The sequence below is a fragment of the Columba livia genome, chromosome 6, assembly GCF_036013475.1.
Source record: "Columba livia isolate bColLiv1 breed racing homer chromosome 6, bColLiv1.pat.W.v2, whole genome shotgun sequence".
Lineage (NCBI taxonomy): Eukaryota > Metazoa > Chordata > Aves > Columbiformes > Columbidae > Columba > Columba livia.
Genome location: NC_088607.1, coordinates 15581608 through 15609148, shown reverse-complemented (window position 1 = coordinate 15609148; position 27541 = coordinate 15581608). Strand labels below are relative to the sequence as shown.

Genomic DNA, 27541 nt, shown 5'->3' with positions numbered 1-27541 from the left:
TGTGCTATAGTTTCAGACTGAGGGCTTGAGGAGATGACCTGAAATCTGAGTGAGAATCTGTTGAGTCATTTCTGAGTGCTGTGAGCATAAATATATTTCCAAGTTCTGAAAGTGCAACGTTTATCAGCTGTACAATAATACACAACCAGCCTCATTTTGCAGGATCAGGCTTCCAACATATACAGCCCTCAGCAACAAATGGAGCAAGGTCATTGTTAAGCTGGAAAGTAAATTCTTTCAAAGAATTTCCTCCCAGGACAAGACCTAGTCTTTTTTTCCAACAGCTGACACCTTCCTCCCTAGCCAGAGCAAGCTTGTAACCTTTCTGAGATATGGAAACTTTACTGTTGTCTGCTGTCAAAAGATTTCAACCCTCCTTTTTTGTCTCCCTTTAATCTCCCCCAGCACACTATGGTGTGTTGATCTGCCTTTTCCTGGGCTCGTCTTTTCTTGCACTTCCCCCTTCTAATGCTGCTCACATGGTTCACATTTAAGGAAGGTGGGAGCCAGTGGGCATATCCCAGATGCAATCTGAGGGGATGGGATTCTTAGGTGGAATTATTTAATTGGAAACTGCCATGCAGTTTGGGGGGAATTTATTTTAATAAGTTGATTTTAATATTTTCCATTTTTTATTTTCCAGTGGCAATTATGCCATATCCAGGAAGATAATGGTTCGCTTAACCAGCAAGATACATTCAGTTAAACCCTGAGAAACTGTGCTTCTTTAGATCAACCTTTATCCTCAAGAATTGTCTCAGAAGGCTGTCTCCTCTGGCTGGGGGCAGACTGCCTTTCAGAGGCTTAATAGTGGTTATTTGTTTAGCTGAGTAAGTTTAAAAATCTGACAAATACATTGCAAAAATCTCAGATCCCTCTCCCAGAAGGCAAGCCAATGACACCATTAGCTTAATCCAGCACCTCATATACTCAATTTTAATATGACTCTTTAGCTCCAGAGTATGATGTATTTTCAGTTGAAGGATTTGTTTTCCAGTAGTAAGAGGGGAGAAGGAGGGAGGGCAGTGCTGTAGGTCGCTCAGCAATTGGGTACACAGATGCATTAAAAAACATGGAAAAGTCTCTCTGGAAAAGAGCTGACATCTGACATCTAAATCCATTCACTGGTTGGAGTAACTCATGGCAGAGGCTCTTGCTGTGTGTTTAGCTGAGTCCCACATACCACAAGAGAGCTGTCCTTTCCTTTGCCTCCTGCCTATGTGGCTCCCTGCATTTTTGACAGCCACCTCTAGGCATGAGACAATTAATGGATGATATTTGGAGCTACTGTCCTGGCAGGCTGTGTGAGCACCCCTCTCCATCTCCACAGCGACCAGGGATGTACTAACTCATGCGGAGGAGTTGTGCTGGCAGCCGTGGCTGCAGAGTAACTGTTGTGAAATTTAACATCCACCCCATCCAAGTCCATATATCTGCAGTGTTGATATCCAGGGCTGGGCTGGCTTCGGGTTGATCTCCAGGAAGATAAAGAGGTATAGACCTCCTATAGAGTTCACCTGAGACACTTTAGGTGCTTGCTTCACAATGAGTCCTGCCCATTCTTTCCTGTTCATCTTAAAAGTAGTTCAGATGATGATGTCTCCATTACAGGAAATCTGGAGGGGATGCATTCCCCTGAAACGCTGGCAAGCACTGAAAGGAAGCTGAGGGTATTGGGGATGTGTCTGTGCCCAGGAGAGCAAAGCAATCAGTACCCTTCCAGTTTCAAAGTGCAGCATTATTGCAAGAGGACATGGTGATAATCGCAAAATTCTGGGTGAAAATGCAGGAAAAGTATTTATTAAATACATATGAATCTTCTTTATTTGATAAAACAGTCTAACACAGATTTCATAATGATAACCAAGCACTTTTGTGGTTTAGGTTTCCTAAGTCATCTTTCATCTGTTCCTTCCCTCTTCAGGTCTGCTTCTGTTTCATATTTAAAATTAATGTAATTAACAGCTATGTCGCAGTTAATTTCTTTCTATGAAAACTAGAGCAAAGAGTTGTCTCCATGTCATTACATTGTTTACTCTTTTGCACTGAGTTATGGGTTGATATTTTCCTGCTATTTCCTCTTACTTATATGTATTTGTAGCGTATTTTCCTGCTGCTGTTTCTGCTGCTCCCTTCCCTGGACCCACAGCACAGCTGTTGCCTCTCCATGTCTCACTGGTTGGGAAATGCTGTCTTAAACTCACTTCCCTAGAGATCCTCTTGACCTGTGCCCTGAATTTGTTCAAATTTGTTGGGTTTTTCTAAATACATGATCTTTAATCTGTTGTTCCTTCACTGCCTAAAATTTATGAACTCTATGGTTTTGTAACCACTTGCACTCAAGTCTACTTCCAGTTTTGGACTATTAATCAACTTTTGGTATCAATAATATCCAAGTAATAAACATCCCCTCCCCTACTACTTTCCCCTGGCGGCAGAGCAACTTTCCACTGTGCATTCCAGCAGCTTGGTGTATCTGGGATCTGCCCTCCTTTGTCTTAGCAGATACCAGGGTGATTAAAATTAGCTTTTTCTACCAACTCCAATTGTTTGTCTGCTGCAGTCAGATGCTTAAAAAGGCCTTGTCTGTGTCCTGTTTCTGGTTAATGGAGCCCTGTGGGACATCTCCTGTGCTCCTTGTCTCTTTCTCTGTCCCCGTGGACATGCACAGAGTCTCTTTCCTTGCTTCTTGAATCTGAAGCATTCTTCATACAAAAACCCCCTTCCTATTTCCTTCTTCTGTTTCCTAAACAAGTTACATCATCTTATGTCAGTATTCCCCTCGAATGATGTCTTTCCATGAAGCATGTGTGAGGCTAAATGCTGTAGTTGCGCATGAGGACTTTAAAGTAGTCTTACTCCCTGCTTCCCTGGCGTTTATGTGCAGACATACAATCAGAAGGCTGTTATTCTAACTCAGAGCTTTTCTCTGAGCCTTCTGTAATTTCTCTTTCCTTTAGCCACATCCCAAGTTTTCAGTTCATTTTAGGGCACCTGATAGTTTTTGTGAGTGGCTCCCTTCCGACCTAGTTTCTAGACCTCTCTCTAGGTTGGAGGGGTACCAACCATCTTCACCCAGATGTTACTTTTCCCAGCATCCTTTCTCTGCAGAAGGCCATCTCACTGTCAGCAGCAGGCACTCGAGAATTGCTCTGCAGCTGGTGCAGAGGAGCAGACCTGAGCAGACCTGTCCTCCCTCAGCACATCAATATTTTGTGAGGATCCCAAATGTTGGAGACAGCAGCAGTTTTTTGACATAGCTTGGTAGGACTTGTAGGAGAGCGTAGAGCTGCAAAATTGTTTGGAAGCTTGGAGAACTTGCATTACTGTGAGGATACTGAAGACCCGCAACAAATGCTGCTTAATGAAAGTATATTTAGGGGAGGCTTGATCTTAACCTGGATCTGTCCAGAAGAAACAAAAACCTATCAGGCAGAGGAAGGCCAAACCAGCTAAATTCAGACTAGAAGCCAGTTGACGTAACCACAGACGTTAAATAGCTGCAACATTTTACATGGGGATAGGCTGATGACCATACTTGCAGTAAATTTTAGTTTGGTGGTGGATACTTTTACAAAAGATCTGATCTGTTCTGCTGAGTGGCTGGGTTTGATTCCTTCACTATTTGTGTGCATCCTGGGCTGTGCGGTGTGGGACATCAGGCTAATGACACTGGCCTTTTCCGGCCACTCATCTGTGCCTCCAAATCAGGTTCAGACTCCACCCTGTGTGCTTTGGTACACGATTCCCCCAAAGACTAGCTGGGGAGAGCTCCTGCCAAACCGGGTCCCTCCAGCTGAGCTGTATCTGCGAGCTCAGATGAACAGGAAGAGCCAGGGCCACTGGCTTCAAATATTTTACAGATTGAGACCAGGGTCTGGGATCTGTGGGAAGCCGGAGGAGTTCACAGACCCCAGCGGGTTATGGTCCTTGCTGCAGTGCTAACAGTCTGCACCAATAACTGTTGTCTTCCTCATCTGCCTAGCTTGGTCGTCCACTGTTGTGTTCAGATGCAATGACGCTCAGCAATGTGGACAAGCCTTCTGACATTACTTGAGTGCAGCTGGAGGCATCTACTTTAGCCTTGAAAATGCCTCTTTCTTGGCAGTGCTTTGTGTTTATTATAATGCTGTCTGTAATGTGCAAAAGTACATTTCTTTTTTTAACTTCCTTCTTTATGTACTAAAGAGTGTGGTTTTAATTAAGGATTTCAGATTGAAACATTTCCGGTTTTATGTGTTGTTTTTTGGTTGGCCTTTTTTTTAAGGATAGTTTTCAGTTAAAATGTTTTAGAGTTTTGAAAAATACCAGATGCCCAGCTCACAAAGTGTGTGAAGAGCTCTAGTCACTCCCTCTTCCTCCCAGGGAAATCAGCTGCTCCGCCAAGTGGGAACAGCCAGGGACGGCTGACAGCAAAAACGGGGTCATCAGGCAGGAGAGGACGGGCCAGGACAGGGATCCGTGGTTTTCAGTGGTGCAACATGGCCGCAGCTCCTCACACAATAGGAAACCACTCAGACCCGTAAAATGAAGCACCTGATTTTTGTGGATTATGGGTTTACCCCCTAAACAGCTGGAGATTGTATGAGGAGATGGGCAGATCCTTGCTTAACAGCAGAGCATCTCTGGGGCAGTGCCTGCTGGAGAGGGGCTTCAGGAGTGCCCCTGCCACCCCTGGCCACAGCCCACATCCACAGAGAAGCAAAGTCAACCCAAACAACTCACAGAGATATTTGTTGCACATCAACTGCCATTAAAAGGAAAATTAAAAACAAGCCAGATTTTAGCTCTCCTGATAGTAGGAGGATGTCCCATAAAGGCACCCAACATTTTTTAAAACAGCAGGCAATGAAAAATTATGCTAAAACCAGGTTTCTTGAATTGTTCCCATGATTTTTGGGAGCTTGACTCATGATTTTTGAATGTTGGGGTTTGGCAATGCTGAAGTCCTCAGCTGGAATTTGTTCCCGATGTGGTATGTCAGCTTCCTAGCATGACTGATCAGTGTCACTCTCCTCCGAAGCAGCAAGAGACTCTGGGGGTGGGAGGTAGGCAGGTTCAGTACAAGGTGCTGTGCCTTCTGTGGCTCTGGGGATGCTGTTGGGTGGGTCTGGTTCACATCTCTGTGTGAGGCTCTTCTGAATCAAGCCATGTGTCTACCATATGACACCAGTTTAGGCAGCAAAAAACAAGTATTGCAGCTGCTAGGTGGACTGAAGGGAATGGGTGAACTGGATGCATATCTTACCTGGGTTAGGCATTTTCCTTGGATTAAACGGGCGTGTTAAAAACATGCTCCATACCTGTGCATCTTTCATTCCAGCATGTGCACGGGGCATTGCTCAGCCCATGCTGCCCAGCTCATTTTTTGCAGGAAAGCACTGAAAACATCCATCCTCTTGCTGCAGTGTTAGCATTTCAGGTGCTGTAAAGAAATAGCATTTCAAAAGAAAACCTCTGCCTTTGAACCGTGGCACCTTGGAAGAATGATGTGGATGTAGCTTGCCTGAGCAGCAAGTGATGCACAGGTGAGTGGGTCCCTGTGACAGCTGCTGTTGGCTGCCCCACAGCAGGCAGCAGGTGAGCGTGGGGACAGGCATGGTACCTGCCCCCGTGTCTTCTCGCTCTGCCTCATGTTACAGTGTGAGTTTGGGCTGCACGGGGTTTCCCACACCTGGGAGGTGAGAATCAGTTGCACAAAGAGCTGTTCCTCCACGTGGCTTCCTTGGCTGGGGAGCAGCATCATGTAGGGACAAAGTCACCTGTTCTCCCTGGCAGCACAGGAAATCGCCAGTGTTTGCACTTCAAACCAGCTTTAGGCCATAAAAAATCACCATGCCCCCCACCCATGGTTAAGCTCTGCAGCTGCTCAGGTACCCCGTCTCAAAGCCCCCCATCCTCCTGGCAAGACGGCCCAGGAGGGCATTCTGTCCCCCTCCATCTCCAGCTGCCTGCCTATTTGGGAGCTCACAGATCACTGAGTGCTTGAAGAGCTGACCACTTCTTGCCTATTTGGGAATGCTTTTAAATTGTTCCAGAAACTGCTGTTTGTTGATAAATTGGGGTGACTGCAGAGAAGTGTTTTAGCTAAACTGTGTAAAAGAAGGAATGAGCTGCAGCGCAGCACTGCCAGCTGTCATTGGATTTAGAAACACACATCATAGATTTTGTTGCTTTTCAGACAGCTGCGCTTATAGCTGCTCTTATAGCTATATAAAACAGTCATTCTGTCAGCAAACGGTCTGGCAGCAGAGCTGGGTTCTGTCTGTGTTCCCAAGCCCGGTGGGTTCGTTCCCTCCACATGCATAGCTAAAACCTGGAGGAAGGTGGCTTTGTAGCATGGGCTGCAACCTGTCCCCAATGTCATAGCTTTGCACAGTGAGCTGTGCCCACTGCCTTTGCAGGAGATAGTGCTGACAGGGCTTGTCTTCAGCACCCCTGGTCATTATGAACGGGTTAGCTGCTGCCCTGAGAGGGTGTTTTGGGGGGTTTTACCCCAAGTCTGCAGTTGCTGCTCAAGAGTCTGGCTGATTTACGCACCACAGCTTGTTACAGTAGTACTCACAGAGATCAGACTCTGTCCTCTGTGGTGTATCCTATTTGAACTTTGGAGCTAAAGCTGAGAGTACTAGGAACGAAAGTTAGATTTTAAAGAATTTCCTCAAGGGAAGGGAAATAGTGCCCCATTATCAAATTTGAAACTTTTCACAGAAACAATGTCATTTCTGAGAAAACTTCATCCAGAAAGGGTTTCCTGATAATAGACCAACTTCAAATGTCCACTAAAAGTAGTATTTGAATGGTTGAGACACATTTTACTTGCAGTCCTTTATACAAAGTGGAACAACTTAAAGCAAACTAGCCTGCACCAGCAGGCTGCTCCATGAGTGAGCTGTGAGAGTGGGAGTGAGCTATTGCTGTTTCACACCAATTTCTCATGCGAGCGGTGTCAGAAGTAGCTGCAATGCAGACTATTGCCATCTTGCAGAGGGGTGAGCCACCTCTTGCAGAGGCCCCAGGGATGCCTGGCAGTGCGGGCACTGCTGGGCAGTGAGGATGCTGATGAGCTGTACCTGTGTTTTTCCTGGAACAGCTTCCATGGCTCAAGCCCAGTGATCTGAGTTGGCTGACAAGGTGTGCAAGAGCAGGTGGTGCTTACAGTCTTATTTACTCTTGCTGGGTTCTTCTGCTCAGCTCAAATCTGTAGCCCTCTCCCCACCCACCTTCGTTTCCCTCTGAAACTTTAGAAGATGCTGGATTCATCCTGATCCAAACGGGAAGATGTCTTAAGTTATACAGCAGAAGAAAGCAGCTTTCTTAGCTGTAATGTGATCTTGGTTCCTTTGTAGGCACCAGCCTGGAAAAGAGGGTTTGGAAATTACCCCTCTGGCCATTATCTGAGTTTTACAGCATTTGGAGATTGAACACAAATCCCCCATCTCTTCTGAAGCTCCATGTCAATTTGCACTTGTTCCTAGAAACCATTACTGTCCTGTGAGCTCTTTACCACGTGAGGATTGAAAACAGAGCTATTCTGCTCATTTGAGCTCTTTTTCTTTTGCATGAAGACAGAGCTCAGGGCTCATTCCTTTTTCTCACCATCTGAGGATTAAGCCCAATCCTGACTGTTATCCGACCTCGATACCATTTACATACTGAACCCAATGCCTACGGCTTTTATCTGAGCCTTTACAGTATTTGGAAGTGCGCCATGCCCCTTGTCTGGTATCAAAAGCATTATATTAATTTGGGATTCATTCCACAAAATGAGGCTGTCAGCCAGACTCCTTAGCAATTGGATATTGAACCCAGACCTCGTGGTTGTCTTCCAAGTTATATGCCAGCTGGGAACTCAGCCTACAATCCATGGCTTCTGGCCAAGCTCCTTATTGGTGAGAGATTGACACCAAGCCCCTAGACTGCTATTTCTGTATGGTGGTGTTAAGGACTAAACCTAGCTCACGTGGTCAGCATAATCACCTCTGCATTGGCAGTGAAATGAAAAATCTAGTTAAAGACTTGAATGAATATTGAGGGTTGATGTTCAGCTGCTTAAAGACCAGGAATGATGACAACAATTCCCTTGGAACAAGGCCCCCTTGATAGTCCAGGGGGAATAGCCCCAGATCCCCCATCTGTCATCCAGCTGGATATAAAATCCAGGTTCTCATTAACACACAGTGCATAACATTTCTTTGCTGGCTGGCAGTATCAAGGCCAGTTCCTCCAACTTTCAGGTATTCTTCAGATGGGATTAAACTAGATCCCTTTTCTATATCACTGTTAGGCTCTGCCAAAGCACTTCTCGTCACTCAGAGCAGACCTCCAATGCTGCACCTTGCCTTGGGGTGTGCTTCCTGCATGCAGTATGTCCCCAGCTATTGCTCCCCCATAGAGGGAAGGCTGGAAGGCAAATGAGCGTAAGGGATGGCTCTACACACCTTCATCCTCTTTGGGCGGCGCCTGAACAGGTAGAGGGAGCATTTCAGGTGAAATGCGTGTCTGAGGCAAGCAAACTTTTTCCCTCCTGCCAGTAATTTTGCCTGGGAATTCTTCAGCATCTTTACACGGTGTGGTTTTACTGCATAGCAAAATGCTTCAGAAGACTGAATTAAAACCAAACAGCTTCCCAGCTGGGATGGTCATCATTAGAATGCAATTTCCAGCAACCATGTGGGTTTCTTGGTAGCCTTGAAATCTTTAAAATTCTCCTTAAAAAGCAACTTTGAAGGAATGGCTTAGCATGCAGTTAGAATAGGAAAATCTTCCCAGGATCCAGTGGGTCAAGCTGGATGTTATAGTGCAAATGGACAGTGTAGGAGGTTGCTTTTCCTCTGAACTTGCAGTGATGGTGAAGGGCTACTCTTTGGTGCTCTAATTGTGCAAATTGTGGATGAGGGTGTTCTGGTTTCCCATTCTGAAACACTACTGTGACTGGGGACGGAATCCGTGGGAAGATTTCAAGCCAGTTTTGCAGACCTGTTTTGTGGGTCTGGAGTTACTCTGACTGCCTGTTGCATATCTTCTGATTCATGTTTATTTGCTAAGAAAACATTAAGTCCTTGCCACACACATGTGGTTTTATGAGGATTTTCAACCCAAGAAAGACAGTGCAAATGGGATTCAGCTGACTATGGTGGCAATTCATTTGTAAATAAATTTTCCATGTACCCACTTGTTCTTCTATAAGTGGGAATACCTTTTTTGATCCATTGCTCTAGCATTGCTCATCTCCTGTCTGAACACTCTGTACCACCCTTTCTGACCCCTCCCTGTAAAGTTCTCTTTGGGCTTGTCTTTGCTCTTTGCCAGGTCTTTCCCAACCCCTTCCCTCCACTATCTCCTGCAGGGTCCCCAGGGGGCAGGAGATGCTGCTGACTTCAGTCTTGGCACCAGGAGCTGTTTGCAGGGATGCTCCAGGCATCGCTCAGAAGTTACGGAGAATGCAAAGTCAAGCAATACCCATGATTAGTTGAAATTCTTATTTCTAGAACTGCATTTCTTTGCTTTATGAACAGAAGGGTTCATCTGTTGTGTATTTGCTTGGTTTCTCAACTAACCTGCAGATTTGGGGGGATGCAGTATTTGTTGCCCACTCCGTACTCGGCTCTCGCCCTGTCCTCCTTGGCAATGGCACGTGATGTACGTGCAAGAGACGGACGTGGAGAATGGTGGGGATAGAGGGAGAACAAGCTCTTCTTTCCTGTCCTCCTGGTTGGCTTCCCAGAGTTACGAAAGCCCCCGGCACGCCGTGCCATGCCCCGCCAACCCTCAGCCCGCGGGCTGATCTCCGTCTCCGTGTGCACAAGAATTTCCACTCTTTGTGTTAAACCCTGCCAAAGAAAAATTCCTGAAGCAGAATAAAAATTGTGGAAGACTTTCAAACCCAGATATTATTGAACTGTCCCTCTTACCAAATGGCAGTCAATACTATGTTCTTTATAAAAAGTCTCTAGTATAATGTTTAATTCAGTAACTACAATTGGAAAGCCTTTCCAATTATTTTAAACTGCCAAAGACATTTTAACGTGCCTCAGATTTTGTGCTGGCATGCCACACAGTTAAGTGCCATGCATCTTTCACAGAACTTTAAAATTTAGCCTCATATAAAAAGGAGAAAAATGGAAAAGAATCCTAAAGGTTGTATTATACTTGTCCCATGAATTCCACCACCATTTGTGGCCTCAAAGACACCTTGTCCTGCATTTTGAAATTGTTTGTCTCCCTCTGTGTGGAGTGAGAGATCCACGCAAACAGCCAAAATCCTGAACTCCTGTGCGGAGCGTTGGCTGAGGGCAGAATTACAAGCAGATCTTCACTGGCGGCCACCCAGCCACGCATTGTCGGGCGGTATTCGTTCTTCACACGCGTCCAAGCCTCTGCAGCCGTGGATGTGAAAGGTTGAGAAAGCCCAAGTATCTTCTGTTTTTTCTTGTGCCAGGGCTGTGGGGCCTCTGTCCCTGCCTACTGGCTGCTGTCAGTCCCAAACCCACCGAGGTGCTCATCCCTGATGAAACCCACCAGCAAGCACTGCCACTGGGCGCAAGGGAATGGAGCACAGAGCTTTGCTGCCTTGGTTAGCCTGGCTCCAACTATGTGAGCATGAGTAAGCGGCAGAAGCTGACCCTCAGCATCCCTGTGCTCTTTTTTTTTCCTCTTTCTCCTATTTTTTTTTCTTTATTTCTCCTCTCTGAGCTCAGTGGCACGTGAGTGCTGAGTGTATGCATCTCTGCACCGGGCAGAGGGGGAGAAAGGGCAGGCAAAATGTCTCATAAATCCAGTTCTGCCCTATTAAGATTCATTCTGGTACGACAATGGCTTTTTCTGCTGAAATGTTTTGTGAAATCTTTGCCTAATGATCTGTTAGCTGGGGAAAGGTTAAATTCCTGGAAGATTTTCTGTGTTTGATTAAGAAAAAACAGTGCAATTATCCAGAATTCAAAGTGAGTTTTAGCCAGCTGTTAATAATACTGTGATTCTTCATGTTCTCATTACTCAGAAGTAATGTGGCCATCCCTAGTTATGGCAGTAAAATATTTATAGCATTTTCTCTTGGCCCTGTTTTTACTTAGGGAGGGCTGGACATCACTCGAGATCTTCTAAGTATGCTTCTTTTTGTGCTGTAGCCACCCACGACAGTACTCTTCTCATCTAACTGCAGCTGTCTGAAACAGAGATGTCCCATTGAAGGCAGTTACCTCAGGAGGGGTCAAACAGGCCCTTTAACCACTAACAGTTGGGCATCATGTGCAAACTGGTCATCAAGGCTCTGCTAGAGTCACTGGAGAGACTGGTGCTTCTAAAATTCACACCATCCTTAGAGGGTTGTTGAGGATAAAGATGATAAATGGGCTTGATACCTGATACTTTTGATACCAGCAGTGTCCATATTAACAACCTGGTTTGGTGTGGAGGTGGATTTCTTGGGAGTTTTCTGCTCTTTGTAGCCTTGTTGCAGTCTGCAGGTTGCATTTTGTGCTGGGAGACCACTGGAAAGCTGCAGGAGCAGCCCCCGGACATCTGTGTGTTTCTCCTAGCTCTCTCCCCTGATCGCTGAGGTTTCCAGCTTGGAAAGTCATGGCAGAACATGAGATACACGTGGCATCTTTGTGTTCAGGCATATGGAAACAAAATAAGTGTCGTGGGGAAAATATAATTTCACAGTGGCAGGCCCTGCACTGGGATAAACAGACAGCTTGTTTCCTCCAGTGGATGCATGGAAAATCAATTCCCAGTCCTCTGCAGAGGCTCCTAAACATGAACCAAATCCCCTCTGGTAGTACTTAAGAACAACAACTGTTTTGCACCAGAGAAAAGGTTTCATTTCTAGCAGGAGAACTGCAGGTAACACCTTTTTGCTATCTTCATGTTGTCATTTAGTCGTCTGTCTTATCCTCTTTATAAGAGTCTCACTTCAAGTGCAGCTTTTTGCCTGGAGGTCTGAAGTAAATGAGTATTAAGTAACTGTATCTGTCTCTAATTCATTAAACATCCAGAAAAAACAGCTAATGTGCCTGAACCAGTGGGATGAAAACATTAGATTAATGTAATTCAGCTAGTTTTCACTCAAACAACCAGTAGCGCTTAGAAGAAGGTTGTGAAAAGGATTAGGAATTTCTTTTCCACGGTTTTCCTTTATTTTCCTTTGCATGCGTTTGCTGTGTTCCATTAAAGATTAGCTATTCAGTTAGTTCATTTCTTTGACCCTCCTTAAAACATCGCTTTTAAAGTAAGTTTATTCTTCTCATAGCTCAGAGCTGTCTCTATACTCACCAAGGCTTTCAGTAACCAGGAAAAGAGACAGAAAAAACACAGACCAGCTGTGAGCAGCTCACCCTGACTGGAGTGGTTGTCACCATCTCACTTGTACCTTGGTTCAGCATTGTGGGCATAGGGAGTCTTGGAGCATCATCCTTGGGCTTAGAGCAAGTCCTTGAGCATGCAGTCACCTCCTCTCCATCCCCTTCAGCTCCCTTGTCTGGGGTGGTGCGTGCTATCACCTTAGTGCCACAGCAAGTGTGTAATGTATGTATCCTCTGCTCCTTTATACCCCACTTCATTAGAAATGTGTAAAAAGACCCAGAACAGGCTGCGTAGATCCTTCAGTTTAACAGCAAATTACCGGAAGCTGCTCTTGGTGTGCACATTTCTCACTGCAGTTCAGTCTAGACCAGGATTGCTTCACTTTCTGGAGTGCAATCATGTGCAATCGTGTCAAAAGCCTTAAAACCCATCAAGGTGTAAGATCTAAATGGCTGCTTTTCTGCCTGTAAGCCCTGCTCTCCTGTCAGCAGATTGCTTCAGCGTGATTTGTTCTTGATACGTTCCTGTGGCTGTTGATCATCTCCTTATATTTTGTAAGTGCTGACAAGCAGCTTGATTATTTGTCTAAGTGTTTTTCTGGGACCTGAAGGCAGTCTGCCTACTCTGTAATTCCCCAGCACCTGCTTCTCCTCTTCTGAAAGCAGAGCCCTTGTTCTGTCCCCAGCCCCCTGGAACCTCCCTATCCCTGCTGGTTCTGCACAGTTAAGTGGTTGCATCTCTGCAGCTGCTTCAGGATACTCACTGAGTGCCCTGGGATGCAGTTCAACGGGCAAGGATGATTGAAAGCACCATAGTTATCTAATTGCCCTCTAACCAAATCTCCTTTTGCTGTCGCTGGAGTTCTTATCTTGTTAACAATGGCATTAGCTTTATAAGACATTTGATTGTGTTTAAGTTTTTAAGGAAGACTGAAGCAAAAAAAGGCATGAAGCATTTTTGGTCTCGCTGCAGCAGCTTCTGCTAGTATCTCTCCTCACTGAACAGCAGATCACCTCTGCCTTTGTTTTCTGCTGCTGGCTGGTGCCCCGCTGCTCGTCAAGGGCACAGCACAGCAGGGGAGATGCCAACTGGGGAGCTTTGGGGACAGCAGGTAGGACACAAATCCCACAGAGACCCCAGCACCCCAGGAGGGTCATCCAGGCAGCAGGGGTTGGCCAGGCTGTCACCAGGTGGGGACCCATCCTCTCTCCCCAAGCTCAAAGGAGTGGTAGGAAGCTCCTCTCTCTGTGTGCAGAGCAGAGGTTAGCTGTGTGAGTGGTGCATGCCATAGAGGATCTGGCTGATTATTGCTGGGGCTTCATTAGTGCACCAGGGGCTGTGGGAGCAGAGACCAGCTTGTGCTGGCATGCAGGAGAGGAAGCCGTGAGCTGGTGGGCCTGGGATGGTGGTTTCCTCCTCTGCTCTCCAGGCACTGCAGGAATCTGCTCTGAAAGAGATGCAAGGGAGGATAAGCACTGAAAAGGCTGTACTTTCCTTGCCAAGAGCAGATGAAAAGAGATGTTATAAAGTCACCTGTCTCTGGTAACAGGGCCTCCAGCTCTGACATGGTGGTGGAGGGCATCCAAGTTTCATCCTGGAAGGAGATGAGCCCACACCTGGAATCCTATCCCAGTTTCAAAGGTCAGGTGCATTTCTACAGTTACAGATGTCGTGGGGATGGCATTTGACCCTGGTTCATCCTACACAGAAGCCAAGGTCTGATGGACAGAAGGATTATTTGAACCTCCCTGAAACTAGCTTTCATTTGAACTACAAGCTGTTTTTTGTTTCTTCCCAGCCAGGTCTCTAGACAAACTCTATAACTTTGCTGACTGCTCTGGCCTTCACCTGATCTTTGCACTGAATGCTTTGCGCCGAAATCCTAACAACTCCTGGAACAGCTCCAATGCCCTCAGCCTGCTGAAGTACAGCGCCAGCAAGAAGTACAACATCTCCTGGGAGCTGGGCAATGGTGAGTGTGGGAACAGCGGAGACACAGGGATGGAGCTCGCTGTAGCAGGAAGGTGCTCTCTTTTGGAAGAGGATATTTCAAACCCCAGGATGTTTTGCCAGTGTAGGTTCAGGGATTTAAAGGCCTCTTCTATAAGGCAGCACCATCTCTAAGACAGACGTGGCTTGTGTTCACACCTTAGCTGGTTATTTCCATTAATTAGTATTAAACACTTTATACACTTCTGCCCTGGCTGCTAGGTGCAGATGGTCTTGGGTGGGCAGACCAGGAGCTGTATGGACTTGTGTGGTGGCTGCAGTGCCAGGGAAAGTGGGGGACCCTGAAGGGACAGGAGCATGACAACAAGGTGCAGGTCCTTCACCCAGTACACAGCAGAAGTGACGTGGGAGGAGATGCTGACCCAGAAGAGTGAGCAATGGCCCTCGTCCATGCCTCAGAGGCTCCTGCCACTGCACTGTAGACCAGGCAGACAGCAATGAGAGCTCAAGCTCTGTGTGACAGCGTGTGAGGTGCGTGTCTCTGTCCGGAAGCACGGATGAAGGAGCAGAGCTGGCAAGCCTTGCTTGTCTATTTTTATTTTCCCAGAGCCCAATAACTATCGGACCCTGATCGGCCGCTCGGTGAATGGCAGCCAGCTGGGGAAGGACTACATCCAGCTGAGAAGCCTGCTGCAGCTTATCCGCACTTATTCCAGAGCAAATCTCTATGGGCCGAACATTGGGAGGCCCAGAAAGAATGTCATCGCTCTCCTGGAAGGGTAAGTGATGTTGCTTTGATCAAGAAGAGATCAGAAACCCTCCAGAGACTGATGCCCTTTGCAGCAAGCAGTCTTGCTCTTTGGCTTCCTGATGTCCAACACCTGCAAGGTCAGTGAGGCTCTGTGCAGCTCAGCCATGGCAGTACCAGGGGCTTGTGGACATGGTCATCTGTGCTGCTAACCTTCTGCAGAGGTCCCTGGTGGGATTTTGGGCTGGGCTGATTAACACTCTCCCAAGTATTCCCAGCTTTTCCCAATTATAGGCAGACTGAGGTGCCCACCTTGTTGGGATATGAAGATAACGCAGTGGTGTGGAGGCCAGCTGCTGTATGCCAGTGGGCTGCAGGGCCAGGAGATGGGTCCTGACACCACTTGCCAATATAATGATTGTCTCAGAGTCCTGGACAAAGTGCTTTGCTCTTCCCTTTTGGTGGCTGCTTCTCTCCATGTGCTTTCTCCATCTGTGCAGAGGAAGAACCTGTAGCAACTTTCTTCACTGGCCAAGCCCTCTGCTCCCTCCTAGGGGAACTGGCATGTCTCTACTTTGGGGAGGCCAGAGAAGGAATGGTGACAGTGAGGGACGCAGACACCTGGAGGTGATATTGGACAGCTACAGGAACCAGGGAGGTGTGGGAGCCTGCTGGCAGCAGGAATTGGGACTATGGAGCTCGAAGACCTTACAGCAGAGGGGAAATTCCCTGCAGGACTGTAAACAGAAACTCCAGTGCAGAGGGCTGGGCAGGGGGAGGTGTGGAAGGGACTCTGCTGGGAGCAAAGCTGGGTCTAGCATTCATTAACATCTGCATGAATGATCTGGCAGAAACAATAAACAGCACACTGATGCAGTCCCTGGTGAAGCGGGAAGGGAGCCAGGGCCAGATTCTCAGCTCTGCTGCGACAGCAGAGAGAGACCATAATGCTGTTTGAACCAGCTGCAATGGCAGCATCCCTGCCGACAATAAAAGTAGTGGGGGACCAGCCCCTATAGCCACACCATGGCTGCCACCAATGGCACATGGGTGCATTTCTGGCCAAGCCCTGGTGTTCAGTATGGCGCAGGGAGAGTTAGAAAATGTTGTAGTAGCCTTGATCAGCAGGAATTCTATTAGCACTGATAGGAGCGGGCTGAGTAAGGAAAACAACAGGGATGAGAGCCAAGAAGCTCTTAGAGAAAGGGAAGTCCAACTGCGGCGTTTGCCCTTTGTGTGCCGCAGCAGGGTCCCAGGGAAGAGAAGGGTCGGAAGAGTCGAGTCACACAGCAGGGTGGTCCAGCGACTCGGTGCTGCTGGAGCCATAGCGTGGCTGCAGCGACCCCAGGAACAAGGCTGTAGCATGTAATCTGATGGAGAGGATAGCAGAAACAACAGCTCAAATGGAAGGGAAGAAAGGTAAGAGCTAGGTTTTGAGCAGTCCCGGTGACGAGGTGGTGGGAGCTTTCCAGACCCCCACACTGGTATGAAGGCACCGTAAAGAGAATGTCTGCTCTCCAAGCTATGTGCTATTTCTCTGCTGCCACCCCTGCCTGCCAGGGTGATGCTGGTCCACAGCTGCTCAAAGTGATTTCTCTCCTTGTGTCCTGCACTCCAAACCTGAGCCTGCAGCTCACAGCGAGCGGCACGTGCCTGCAACGGCCTTACAGCCCACAGGGTCTTGTGAGAAAAAGAGCTGCTTGTCTTTCCACATAAAGAACCCATTATTACCAGGCAGGGGGTAAAGAGGAGGAACAAATACAATTACACAAAGACAAAGGACTAAATGCTCATTTGCTCTATTTGGAAATGGAGTTGCAAAAGAATGAACAAACAGACCCCAGTGCCTAACTACTTGACAGCAGGAGCTTTATTCCCAGCAGCTCCCGGAGGTTTCCTCAGTACTCTTGGTTAGTGCTACCAAGAGCTCTGCCTTCTGCAGGAGCATCACAGACCTGGTCAAAGGGATGTGGCTCAGCACACGCCTGGTGCTGTCACAGTCAGGACATGCCTCTGGGGCATGTCTGAATGAGCACCACACAGCAAGCAGGAGAGAGCAGAATAAATTTAGGAAGGTGCTGTCAATGGTAAGCCTCCTGCTTAGACCACCCCAAGTGGTCTACATAGGGCTCGCAGTAGGATGAAGGCTCCAGAGCAAATAAAGTATGTGTAGTTAATAATCCCAATGATGTGAAATCTGCAGTTTTGCTCTTATTTTTAAAAATGTGATGAACAGCAGAAGTCAACCAGATAGGAAGAGATACGCCGAGTGGAAGATTACGAGTCAAGTGTTAACTAAGCCTGGAGGGGAGAGGTGATACATCCCAGAGCAAAAGTCGGGATGGGTGAATTAGTCTGCCAGGCAAGGAGTGCCCTATTACACAAAGTGAGGAAGCAGATTTTGAGGGGGGCAAATAACAGGAATGAGCTGAAGTGGGAAAGGAGATCTCAGAGAGGCCCAGGCAGTGTGATCTCTGACAGTAGAAGCTGCAGTTAAATGTTCTCCAGGGAAAGCCTCGAGAGTTACTCGAGTTGCTGAAACACTCAGAATAGTCTCATTGTGAAGTATTACCTAAAATTACATTTTTCTGTTGCATACTCTGTGTTTCAGACATTGTAGTCTATTGTTTAACTGTTACCTGAAACAACCAAGCTGAACTTATTCTTTATACTTAAACCTTGTCATGCAGTAATCATAGCATCGACATGAATTGGGCACTGCACTCTACTGTGCACCAGGCTCTGTCTGTCTCAGTGGTGGGAGATGGACACCTTCAGGGCTGTTCTGACTCAATCCTAGGGCCTGTCCTCTGGGAAAGGGTGGGACTGAACTCCTCTTGGGGTGCCACCTTCCTCTGGGGTCTGCTAGACAGGCTAGATGAAGAATGAAGATCAGGCACCTGAAGGTTTGCAGCCTGTAGGGGTGTGAGTGTGCTGTCCCACTGCAGGGGCTGTCCTTAGGTGACACTGAGCTGTTCTGGGTGAAAGCTGTGTACTTTCTGATGATGGAGGTAGGATATGGTGAGGGGCAGAGAACCCTACCTGAAACACAGCAACACAGGCTTTACACACCCTTCACTGCTGAGCTGAGCAAGAGCTCCTGAGTTCGTGCAGCACCGTGCATGGTGCAGTGGGTCAGAGCAGGCACAGAGCTTCTCAGTGTCACTCTGGGCTAGCAAGTCCTGGAGACTGAACCAGGGCTGCTCCTGCTTATGTAAGGATGGGCTCTGCAGTGGTGTAGAGTTGCTCTGATGGCTGGGGCCTGCTGTGCAGGAGGCTAGAAATGGTGTCTTGTGAATGCACAGGTGCAAGAGGGAATTTCTCCAGACACAGCCAGCAGTTGAGTTTGATGAGGTGTTAATTAGACCATTCATGCAGCCTGAGCTGTTGGAGAGCAGACTACGTTAGCTACCTACTGTGTCTGCGGGTACAGTAATCCCAGAACTGCTCAGAATTTGCTTTTTGCGGGGGGGGGGGGGGAAGTAAGATTCTAAGGAATTAACATAGATTTTAACAGCAGATCAGGAATCAGACACAAAGATTAATGCATGACTGAACCACACATTCAGTACTAGAAGAGAAGAAACATGAGGGAAAGCTATTAGGAAGAAGAGATGTTAACATGTGTTAAAGCTCAGAACATTTGGTACAAAAGTTAGGCCAGCATGTCTGGGCAGATGTGGCTGGGGCTCTCATGACTTGTTGATCCTCATCTGGCGTAGCCTAGTTTTTCCCACTGGATGCTCACAATCGCCAAGGTGTTACCTCTACCATGGCAGGGGCTGCAGTACCAGGAGGATGAGGACTGGCAAGCTCTTGTCTCCATGCTAGGCTGCCTGTTGTTGATGCTCTGTGGGCTCTTTGGGTCCTGACCCTGCTGAAGTCACCAGAAAAATGAAAAACATCCTTGTCTGGAGCTACAGCTTTTCCCTACCTCTTTCGTCCTCACCTTGCAAGGCACAAGAATTTCTCGTCCTTCGTGATTTTACGGCTTCCTCCTCCTTAAGTATAGCACCTGTGGAGAGTTAACCAACCATCTGGGTCACTTTGACTCCTTTTGGTGATAATGTCGTTCTACAGAGCTCTGAAAGGAGGCCATAAAAGTGAGGAAGCACATTTGTCAGTGGTGATGAAGCCTTTCCTCCCTGCCAGCTGTGGACACGTGAGGGTTGGGAGGGGGCATGGAGTCCATGTCTTAAATATCTGTTGGCAACCCAGGAAAGGGTTGCCTGTCCCAGTTCTCAGCTCTGCTCTCTGCATCCACAAATCAACCCAAAGCCCAGGTTCACATGTTGGAGATAATGTGGTAGAGAGAGGTGTTGGCTTATAGCTTATACAGTGGCACAGGCACTTTGGGTCCAACACAACGAGAGGCCAAAGCAAAATCAAGGTGCTAAAAATAGGAGAGTCTTTGGTAGTATTTTTATGATGACTGTCTGTGCCATTACAAGGGTGAAGAGGGCTGTGACTGTCTAAGTGGGTCAGCTCACATCAGTCGGTCCAGGCATTGCTTTTTATCTGCGACTTGTTCTGGAGTAGCAGCCAAAGACAGCGTATGAACAGTTTGTTTAAATTAAAGTAGGGAAGAGAAACAAGAAGAGTGTGGAGCAGGTGATACACAGCAGAAGGAGGGACTCTGGGTGGGTTGTGGGAAGAACTGCAGGTATTTGTCCTGTCGTCTTGCTGACAAGGACTTCTGTCCTGTTTGACACAGAGAACTTGTAAGTACTGCATTTTTATAAGCTGGTTTGGGGCTGTTTGACTTTCTTCAAAAAGTACATCCTTGCTGCATTGGTCTAAGGCTCTTTAGTGACACTGCAGATGTGAGCATGGCCCAGTCCAGCAGAGCCAGAAGGTTCACCCTTATGCAAGCAGCTGCAAGGCTGGTGACACAGGCTGTACCAGGACACTGAACAGGTCCAGAGCAAGAATTCTGTGCAAAAAGTCAAGCCACAAGATAAGCAACAATCAACTAATGATACAAGGAGAGGAAGAGGTCATTGCAACATGAACTCAAGCTCTGGTAGCATTGAACTTATGAGTGAATCCATTCATAAACACATCAAAATGAGGTGTGAAGGATGTTATGAGGTATTTTGTGATTGGGTATATAGCACGGTCAAGGATCTGAGATATAAGCAAAGGATTTAGCTGTTGCTCTGTCAGGAAGAAAGGGTTAAGATAGTTGTTTCTGGAATTTGATCAGGATGGCTGGAATGCCAAAATCACGGTCATTTGTATAGGCAGAACAAAACGGGTGAGAAAATACATAGATGAGATTATGCCACTGTATAAATACACAGTGTACCTTCACCCCAATTTCTATCTACAGTCTTAGTAATGTCATCTCAGAAAAGATGTAATAGAACCAGGAAGGTTACAGGGCGAGGAGCCGATGATGTGCAGAGGTATGTCATGTCTTCGCATGAGAAGAGATTAAATAGGCCTCTTGAGGTCAGAGGGAATGCTATTGAAACCCACAACCCTGTGAATGGAGTGTTTTTTCCACAGTGCAGAAAGTAGTTTGGAAGGAAGCTTTGGAAAGAAGGACGAAGCTTTTTCACACAGTATGCAATGGCACTGTAGAAGTCATTGTCACAGGGTATTCTGGAGGCCAGAGGCGTGTGTTCAGAAAGGGACTGGGCAAAATAACGGTGGGAAAAAGCATCGGTGTTAATGCAACATCGTAGTCCAAATGCAACCTTCAGAGTCTCTGGAATGCAGATTACCAAGGCTGAGTCATAAAGCCCTCTTTGCTAGAGGGCTTATGCAGCCCTACTGTAGATCAGGTTGGTTGAAGAAAGGTGATGCTGAGCAGAGAGAGAATGCAACATAGCAGCAAATTTATACATAGTCCCCACCAGGCTCTGCTCACCAGCATGAAATCCCTGCCTGAAATCTGGCACTGCAGGTCTTTGCAGCAGGTGGCATGAGTTGGGTCTAGTACCTGTTGCTGCTGCTTCAGGTATTTGAATGTGCCGCTGGAACCTGAAGAAGTAAGTAAGCGAAGCCTGTGCCTTAGTCCCCCTCACCAAGTAATTCAGACACAAGAGAAAGCTATTTCTACCCATCACTGTAGGCTCGAGGGGCAGAGATCTGCCACCCAGCTCTAGGGATCCACCGCAGCACCATGGGCAGGCCAGTGGTGCTCCTACATTTGGGGCTTTTGTAGTAGACCAGGGGGTAATGGATGAAATAACCTGTGTTTGTGAAGTCCTGCACCAGAGTGAGATGATGATGCTAAACCACCTGGGAGCCTGTGTGATGGTAACATGTCTCCTTGTGCAGCTGTGTTCTTTGTTACAGGATCACTTTTTTAAAAATATTATTTAAAGGATGACAGTCTGCAATTACCTGCATGGAAAAGAGATTTCTAAATGCAGATGGATCTTTAATGCATCAGGAAGAAGCCTAGGAAGTTCCAGTGGCTGGAAGCTGAAGCCAGACACATTCAGATGAGAAATAACACACTTGGAGGTTAATTAACCATGGGAGCAATTTGCTTAGGGTTGCAGTAGGTGCTCCGTGACTGGCACGTATTGAATCATGACAGGAGATCTATTTCAGAGACATGCCCATGCTCAGGTGGAAGTTGTGGTCCTGGGAGATGCAGCTATGGGACATACCCTGGGAAAGGTCAAATTTGAGCCACGGTGTCACAATACAGAGTTGTGGTATCATTACCATCTTGTGGCATTGCAGCCCTCCTGTCCCACTCTCCCACAGCTCACTCCTGACCTGTGGGGTGCTGTCCCATGGTATGCCAGTAATACCATTTCTGCAACAGAGCTGTGAACTGTCTGGGTGACTGATTGATATTAAAATATATTTTTCTCAGTGCTTATTTAAAAGCAAGCTTGAGCCTCAGCTCTAGCTGAACACAGGCACCACAAGCCGTAAAGCTGGCACGGGGTGCTGGCACACGGGCGGCTTCAAGGGTAAGGAGGTAGACATATCCTAGCTCAGAGACTTTGTCTCATCCCCAGTATCACAAACTCCCTGCGTGAGGCTCCTGCTCCTCCACAAGCCTTTGACATGTGCTGTTTTCCCACCTAGAGATGCTGCCTGAGTGGATTTTGAGGACTTCCACATTTGCCATGGTTTCCAAAATGCAGAAGCCCAGACAGGGGTACCACACAGGCATGCGCTGGGGCTGCCACCCATCTGAATGACGTGGCACGGCTGCAGTAGTTGCCCACATTGCCTGCACAGAGCAGGCTCAGCTTGTCCCACTGCTGCTGGGAGGGCATTTACTGCACATGCGCTGCACAGTCAACTGGTCTTCACAGAGAAAGACCAATGTGTAGGAAAATGGCAGATTTATTGGGCTGGCCCAGCCCATCTGTGCAGCACATGTGTGGGGATCCAAGCCTTCCCGGATGCATCTGGTTTGCTCTGCCTGTGCCGCGCTGCACACATGGACATTGCACAGTCCAGGAAATCCCAGACAAAAATGTGCCAGCACCGGTCATTTGGACCGTATGGATCTTCATTGGCCTCAAAATCTGTGGTATGAGCAGCACAGGTGCTACAGGAATAAAGGGATTAGTAACACCTGTATTCCTAAACCGAGAATGTTCAGATACTTGTGCATCACTGCATCTCCACCTGCCGTGGACTTCCATCTCCTGCTTGTGCAGTACCACTTGTCTGTTGAGTTGCTCTAGGTCCCCTTTGGAGGGTAGAGACCATTTCCCAAGTCATCTGAGGTGCTCCAGGCACAACTCCACCATTCAATCAGGAGTTAAAGTTTTATCAGGAACTTTTGGACTTCATCCTTCAAAAATCTCAATTTAAAAAAAAAAAAAAAAAAAAAAAAAAAAAGAGCAAGCATGGAAAGCAAAATTTGAGCTAGATAGCTAGATATACGTCTCTTACGGTAAAATTTGAAAATTACTAGAACCAAACAATTTATTTCACTCTTATAGAGACAGAAGAGAAGCACTAAGCAAGCCAGGGCCTTTTCTGTCCTGCTTAGGGTCTGTGCTGCACTGCATGAGTGATGCCTGTGTCCTGGAACAACATTTTCTCAGGAGCTTTTTAACAATAGGTCAATTAGTTTCTTAAAGACATGGGAGATGGGACAGACTGATGTACTTCTTATGCTGCCTCAGGGATGCTGCAGGTTATACTGAGGGTTTGCTTTGTTTTTCAGTCACTGCTCAAAATCCACTGTAGTAGGTGTGTTTGCAGCAGGGCTGTAGGCACTGTGGAAGTGGTGAGGAAAACCAGAGAGCTTCTTCCTCTGAGGTCGGTCTGCTCATGGTTTTGGTCTACAAGTGGACTGTGATGAGCTGAGCCTGAAGAGCTGATTTATTAAAGTCCATGATGGTTTGTTTTGCAGCCAGAATATAAAGCATTTGAGGTTAGAAAGCAAGCTGGATTAATCTTCAAACCCAATTTCAATATATTGATCTTCAAATCCAACATAGATTGTGTTCATAATTTCAGTTTAGAGTTCATTAGTTCACTCTTGTACACTTCATGCATTACATTTTAGGCAGCAGTCCCTGTACTGAGCATTTAAAACCTGGGAGTCAGTTTTTTGGATGCTTTGGGCATATTTCTGCACACTTAGTTTTGCAGAAAAAAGTTTGCAAAATCCCTTTTTTGCCAGATGATCCATGTCAGTTGCAGGGAGCTCACACCTCTCTCTCTGGCTGCAGCACAGCTGGTCTGCTTGCCCTGTTCAGCTGGGGAGGAACCATCCCCAAACCACTGCCCTGGTACTGGCCTCCTGGGCCTGACCCTCAGGAGAAACGTAAGAGCATTTCTGAAAGGCGAGCCTGGGAACTGAAGCTCACAGCATTGCCAGGCAGCAGAATTGGGAGTGCGTCAGTGCCACAGGGTTTTACAGTATGTTATTGTTTTTCCCTTTCTAATTGTGTCTCTTCCCTCTCTGTCCACAGGGATTTATTACCGCTGCCTTTGCCAGTGTCTTTTTATGCTTCATAGGGTCCAGCTGCCCTTTTGTCCCAATCTATAATTGACCATAGTCATTAATTTGAAGTCAGAATGATTGTTTCCAAGCTATTTTTAGCCTGGAGTTTGCTGCTCTTGTTTCAGACTTGATTAGAGGCTCGTGTGCTGGAAAGCTTGCTGTTCTGCTCTGCAATGACGATGAGCCTGATAAAAGGTCTCATCTCTCATCACAAACCTTCCCTTCCCCACCCTTGGTCACAGGGCTGTCCTGGGGGACATGGGGTTGCAGGACCCAGTGCCATGCATCCCTGTGTCCTGGTAGAGTCAGGACAGCTATGTGATTCCTGTTGTGTTTCCAGAATCTCCATGCACCAAAGAGCAGCCCGAGAAAATACAGCATTGGTTTCTTTCTCAACATGTTCACTGGCTCAAACCGATGTCTCCTGTCATGTGCATACATCGTAACTTCCAAAACGCATCAGCTGCGCAGCGCATGTTACACCACTGAACAGAAAAGCATGCTTGTCCAGTCAATATGTGCCTTGGTGTGTTTTCACATCTCTGCTCCTAAGTGTAAGAACAGAGTAACTGCTTGGGCTTCCTCCTGAAAGCCACAGTTTTCCAAGGGGCAGTTTGGATTGCTGGACCAGGGAGCCAGGAAGTGGCTATCGTGGATGGCAGCAAGCCTGTGCCAGAGGCTGCTGCTGTGGTGGTCACATACAGTTCCCAAGTTTAGGAATTGCTTTGGTTTTGGCATCAGCAGCATAAGCAGGTACACCTTTGTAGCCTCAGGTCTGACTCAAAAAGGAGCTGTCTTCAAAATAGTTGGGTCATAAGCCATCAGGAGACACATACATATAACTCAGTGTAACTTTGTGCATGGAAGTGCTGTGGTTGGTAATAGGAACAGGACAGACTAAATGTGCAGCCACATAGAAATCCCACCAGTTTGCTAACAGCCAGTCCCAAAGAAAGAGCATCAGGAAAGGAGAAGCATATAGCAATACTTGTCTAGCTTTTCCTCCTATCCTCCAATGCTCGGTTGCTTGCTGAGGTGGCTTCTTTGCATCTAATAGCTTTGCTAGCCTTCTCTTCCATTTTCCCAGTCCTCGCCTCAGTCAAGGGAAGGAGTTTCTCAACTTAAATACATGTTGGGCAAATAAGTGTCTCCTATTAAGATAGGCATTTAAAACTTTTTCTTTAATCACTACTGAGGGTTGTTGCAGTCTTAGAACTAAGTGCACACCCTGAGATCTTCTTCCTGAAATGCTGTTGTGCCCAGAGAGCTCTTCCTACCTGCCCCAAGCTTAGAGCCTCTGCTGTGAGTTGGGTTTCACTCCATTATTCTCTGCTATGCTTGCTACAAGCATTTGTATTAAGTATAAATTATTATTTCTATTTAAGGATGCAAAGGTTTCATTAGAAAGCGTCTATGAGTGCGGTGACTACTTTTGGTATCCTGTGATGTAGGATGGGCATTGATTGTTTTAGGACTTCCCCTGTGGTAACATTGGGCTTATATAGTTTCTTCCTCTCTTTCCTAATAGGTTCATGAAGGTGGCTGGCAGTACAGTGGATGCTGTTACCTGGCAACAGTAGGTATTCACCATTCCTTCTACTTTCCAACGCTAATTGCAGTGATCGGACATCGCTGGGAGCAGAGCTGATGTGCGTTTGGATAGGCAAAAGAGGCTCTGTTCCTCCCTCTGGAGCCTCTGGAACAAATAGAGGAGATGTATCAACCTTTACCACTGCAGAAGAGAGAGAGGCTAAAAAACCCTGCCTGCATGCCTGGCGTGTCTGATTGCTGGGAACAAAACCTGCACTGGACTGCTGGGTCCCTATGGGCATCTGGGGTGAGGACAGCAGGGGAACAAATGCCACTTGTGACAGATGTGTGAGACTATCTAAAAGCACATTTCCTTTCACCCCATCAATGTCTCCTTGCAGCCACTGGCCTGAAGCTGAGTGGGTTTGGCCCAGAGGAGGGAGAGGTAGCTTAGTCCAATGGTGAATGTGTAAAGCCCCATTCCCTACTCCGTTTTGTACAGTCTCAGATGTCCATAGACATGCTGCTGTCCTGCACTGCAGATTGGACCCCGTAAGCAGGTGTAGATGGAAAGAAGGTCAACATCCAAGATCCAGGACCAAGTGGGTCTACCAGAGAGATGTTGATACCTGATTTCCCCTGGTTCCTACACATGTACATGTGCTGCAGCTCTGGAGAGGCAAGCCAAGCTCTGAGCTGTAACACTGGGCATGATGAACACCAAGTGGAGGGAAAGGTTTTCTTATTTGGGGGAAAATCCATGAACATCTTGTTCTTCCTCTTATTTCCAGCTGCCCCAGTTTACACGCTGTGCCCAGAGGTAGATTTCCCAGCAGGCTGTGACCCCCTGCACTGGGAGTGCAAATGCCAGTGCAAAGGTGAGGCAGTGTGCAAGCACAGCAGTGGCTGCCGGAATTGATAGAAAAAGCGTTTGTGGGACAAGTAGCACTCTCTCCTGTCACAGAAAGGACACATTTCAGAGACAGGCATTCGCTGGAGCAAAACCCATGGTAAGACGCCCCTGCTCCCAGAAAAAAAATGGATTTGCCCTGATGCTGCGTTAACCTTCCCATGTGGGGCACTGTCATTGAGCGTGGCAGCCAGGGTCTCAGGTCTGAGGTGGGCTTGGGTGTGCTGCCCACAAGGGCTTTTTCCCCAAACTGGTCCTCTGCAGAGGCCTTTCATGTGGTGCTCAGGTTGCTTTGCTGAAGTGTAGCAACATGGTTTGTAAAGCCCACCTGGAGACCTGCTCTTAAAAAGAGCTTAGTGGATTTTAACACATGAGGTTTTCCTGCAAGTGTGTTCTGGGTCTCTGTTGGTGTGTTAACCTTGGAGCCTCCTACAGAAGCAACTGTTGGCACCTCAGAGTGGTTTATAGCACCAGCATCCAGCAAGTCCTGTTCCTCGGGGAGTTTGGCTTGCCTTGCTGTGCCGCAGCATTGCTTGTTTGGCTCCTGGCGCTTCCCTGCTGGGCAGCAGCAGCTTGGTGCAATGGGGACAGTGGGGTAGCAGAGCATTTGGAGCAGGATTTGTGTTACTTACAGGCTCATGCTGTGCAATGATGATCTATGTCTCAGCTGGGAATTTGCTTTTCATGATTACACGATGTGCTGATCACATTTACTTAGCCCAGGAATTCGCTTTCTGCAAAATGGGGCTTGATCACTGGGCCAAGCCCTTGGAGAAGCTGAAGGAAAAGACTTCCAGGCTTCAGATGTGGAGTTTCATCCTGGTGTGCAGGGAATTTGCCCACACGGCTGCTTTGAAACCTCTTCTTATAGGATCGGTGAGAAGTGCTGGGCAGCTCTGGTGCTGTGCTGGAACAGCAACCTGTGAGCAGGGGTCTGGTGCAGGTCCCTGCCAGGGTCAGCAGAGCTGAGGTGCTGCTCGCTGACCCATTGCCGCTGCAGTGCGGGAGCTGCTTCTCCCACAGCCCAGGTTTGCAGCTCTGGAGATTGCACTCGTGCATTTGCAAGGACTGGCAATGGCCACAGCTCTGAGCAGGGCTTCTGTACTGTTTATGAATAAATGTCAAAACAGTGTCTCATCCCTCTGCTCCAAACAGCAAA

At 47.3% G+C, this 27541-nt stretch overlaps 1 protein-coding gene across 3 annotated transcripts in view; it reads left to right on the top strand.

The window, feature by feature from the left end:
- Positions 1-27541, top strand: part of HPSE2 (heparanase 2 (inactive)) — a 112889-nt gene that overhangs the window by 60472 nt on the left and 24876 nt on the right. For all 3 annotated transcript variants that reach the window (XM_065067235.1, XM_065067236.1, XM_065067234.1), the window contains 3 exons: positions 14102-14275; positions 14861-15032; positions 25471-25518. In XM_065067235.1, the coding sequence (XP_064923307.1) occupies positions 14102-14275; positions 14861-15032; positions 25471-25518 (394 nt within the window). The remainder of the gene's footprint in view (positions 1-14101; positions 14276-14860; positions 15033-25470; positions 25519-27541) is intronic.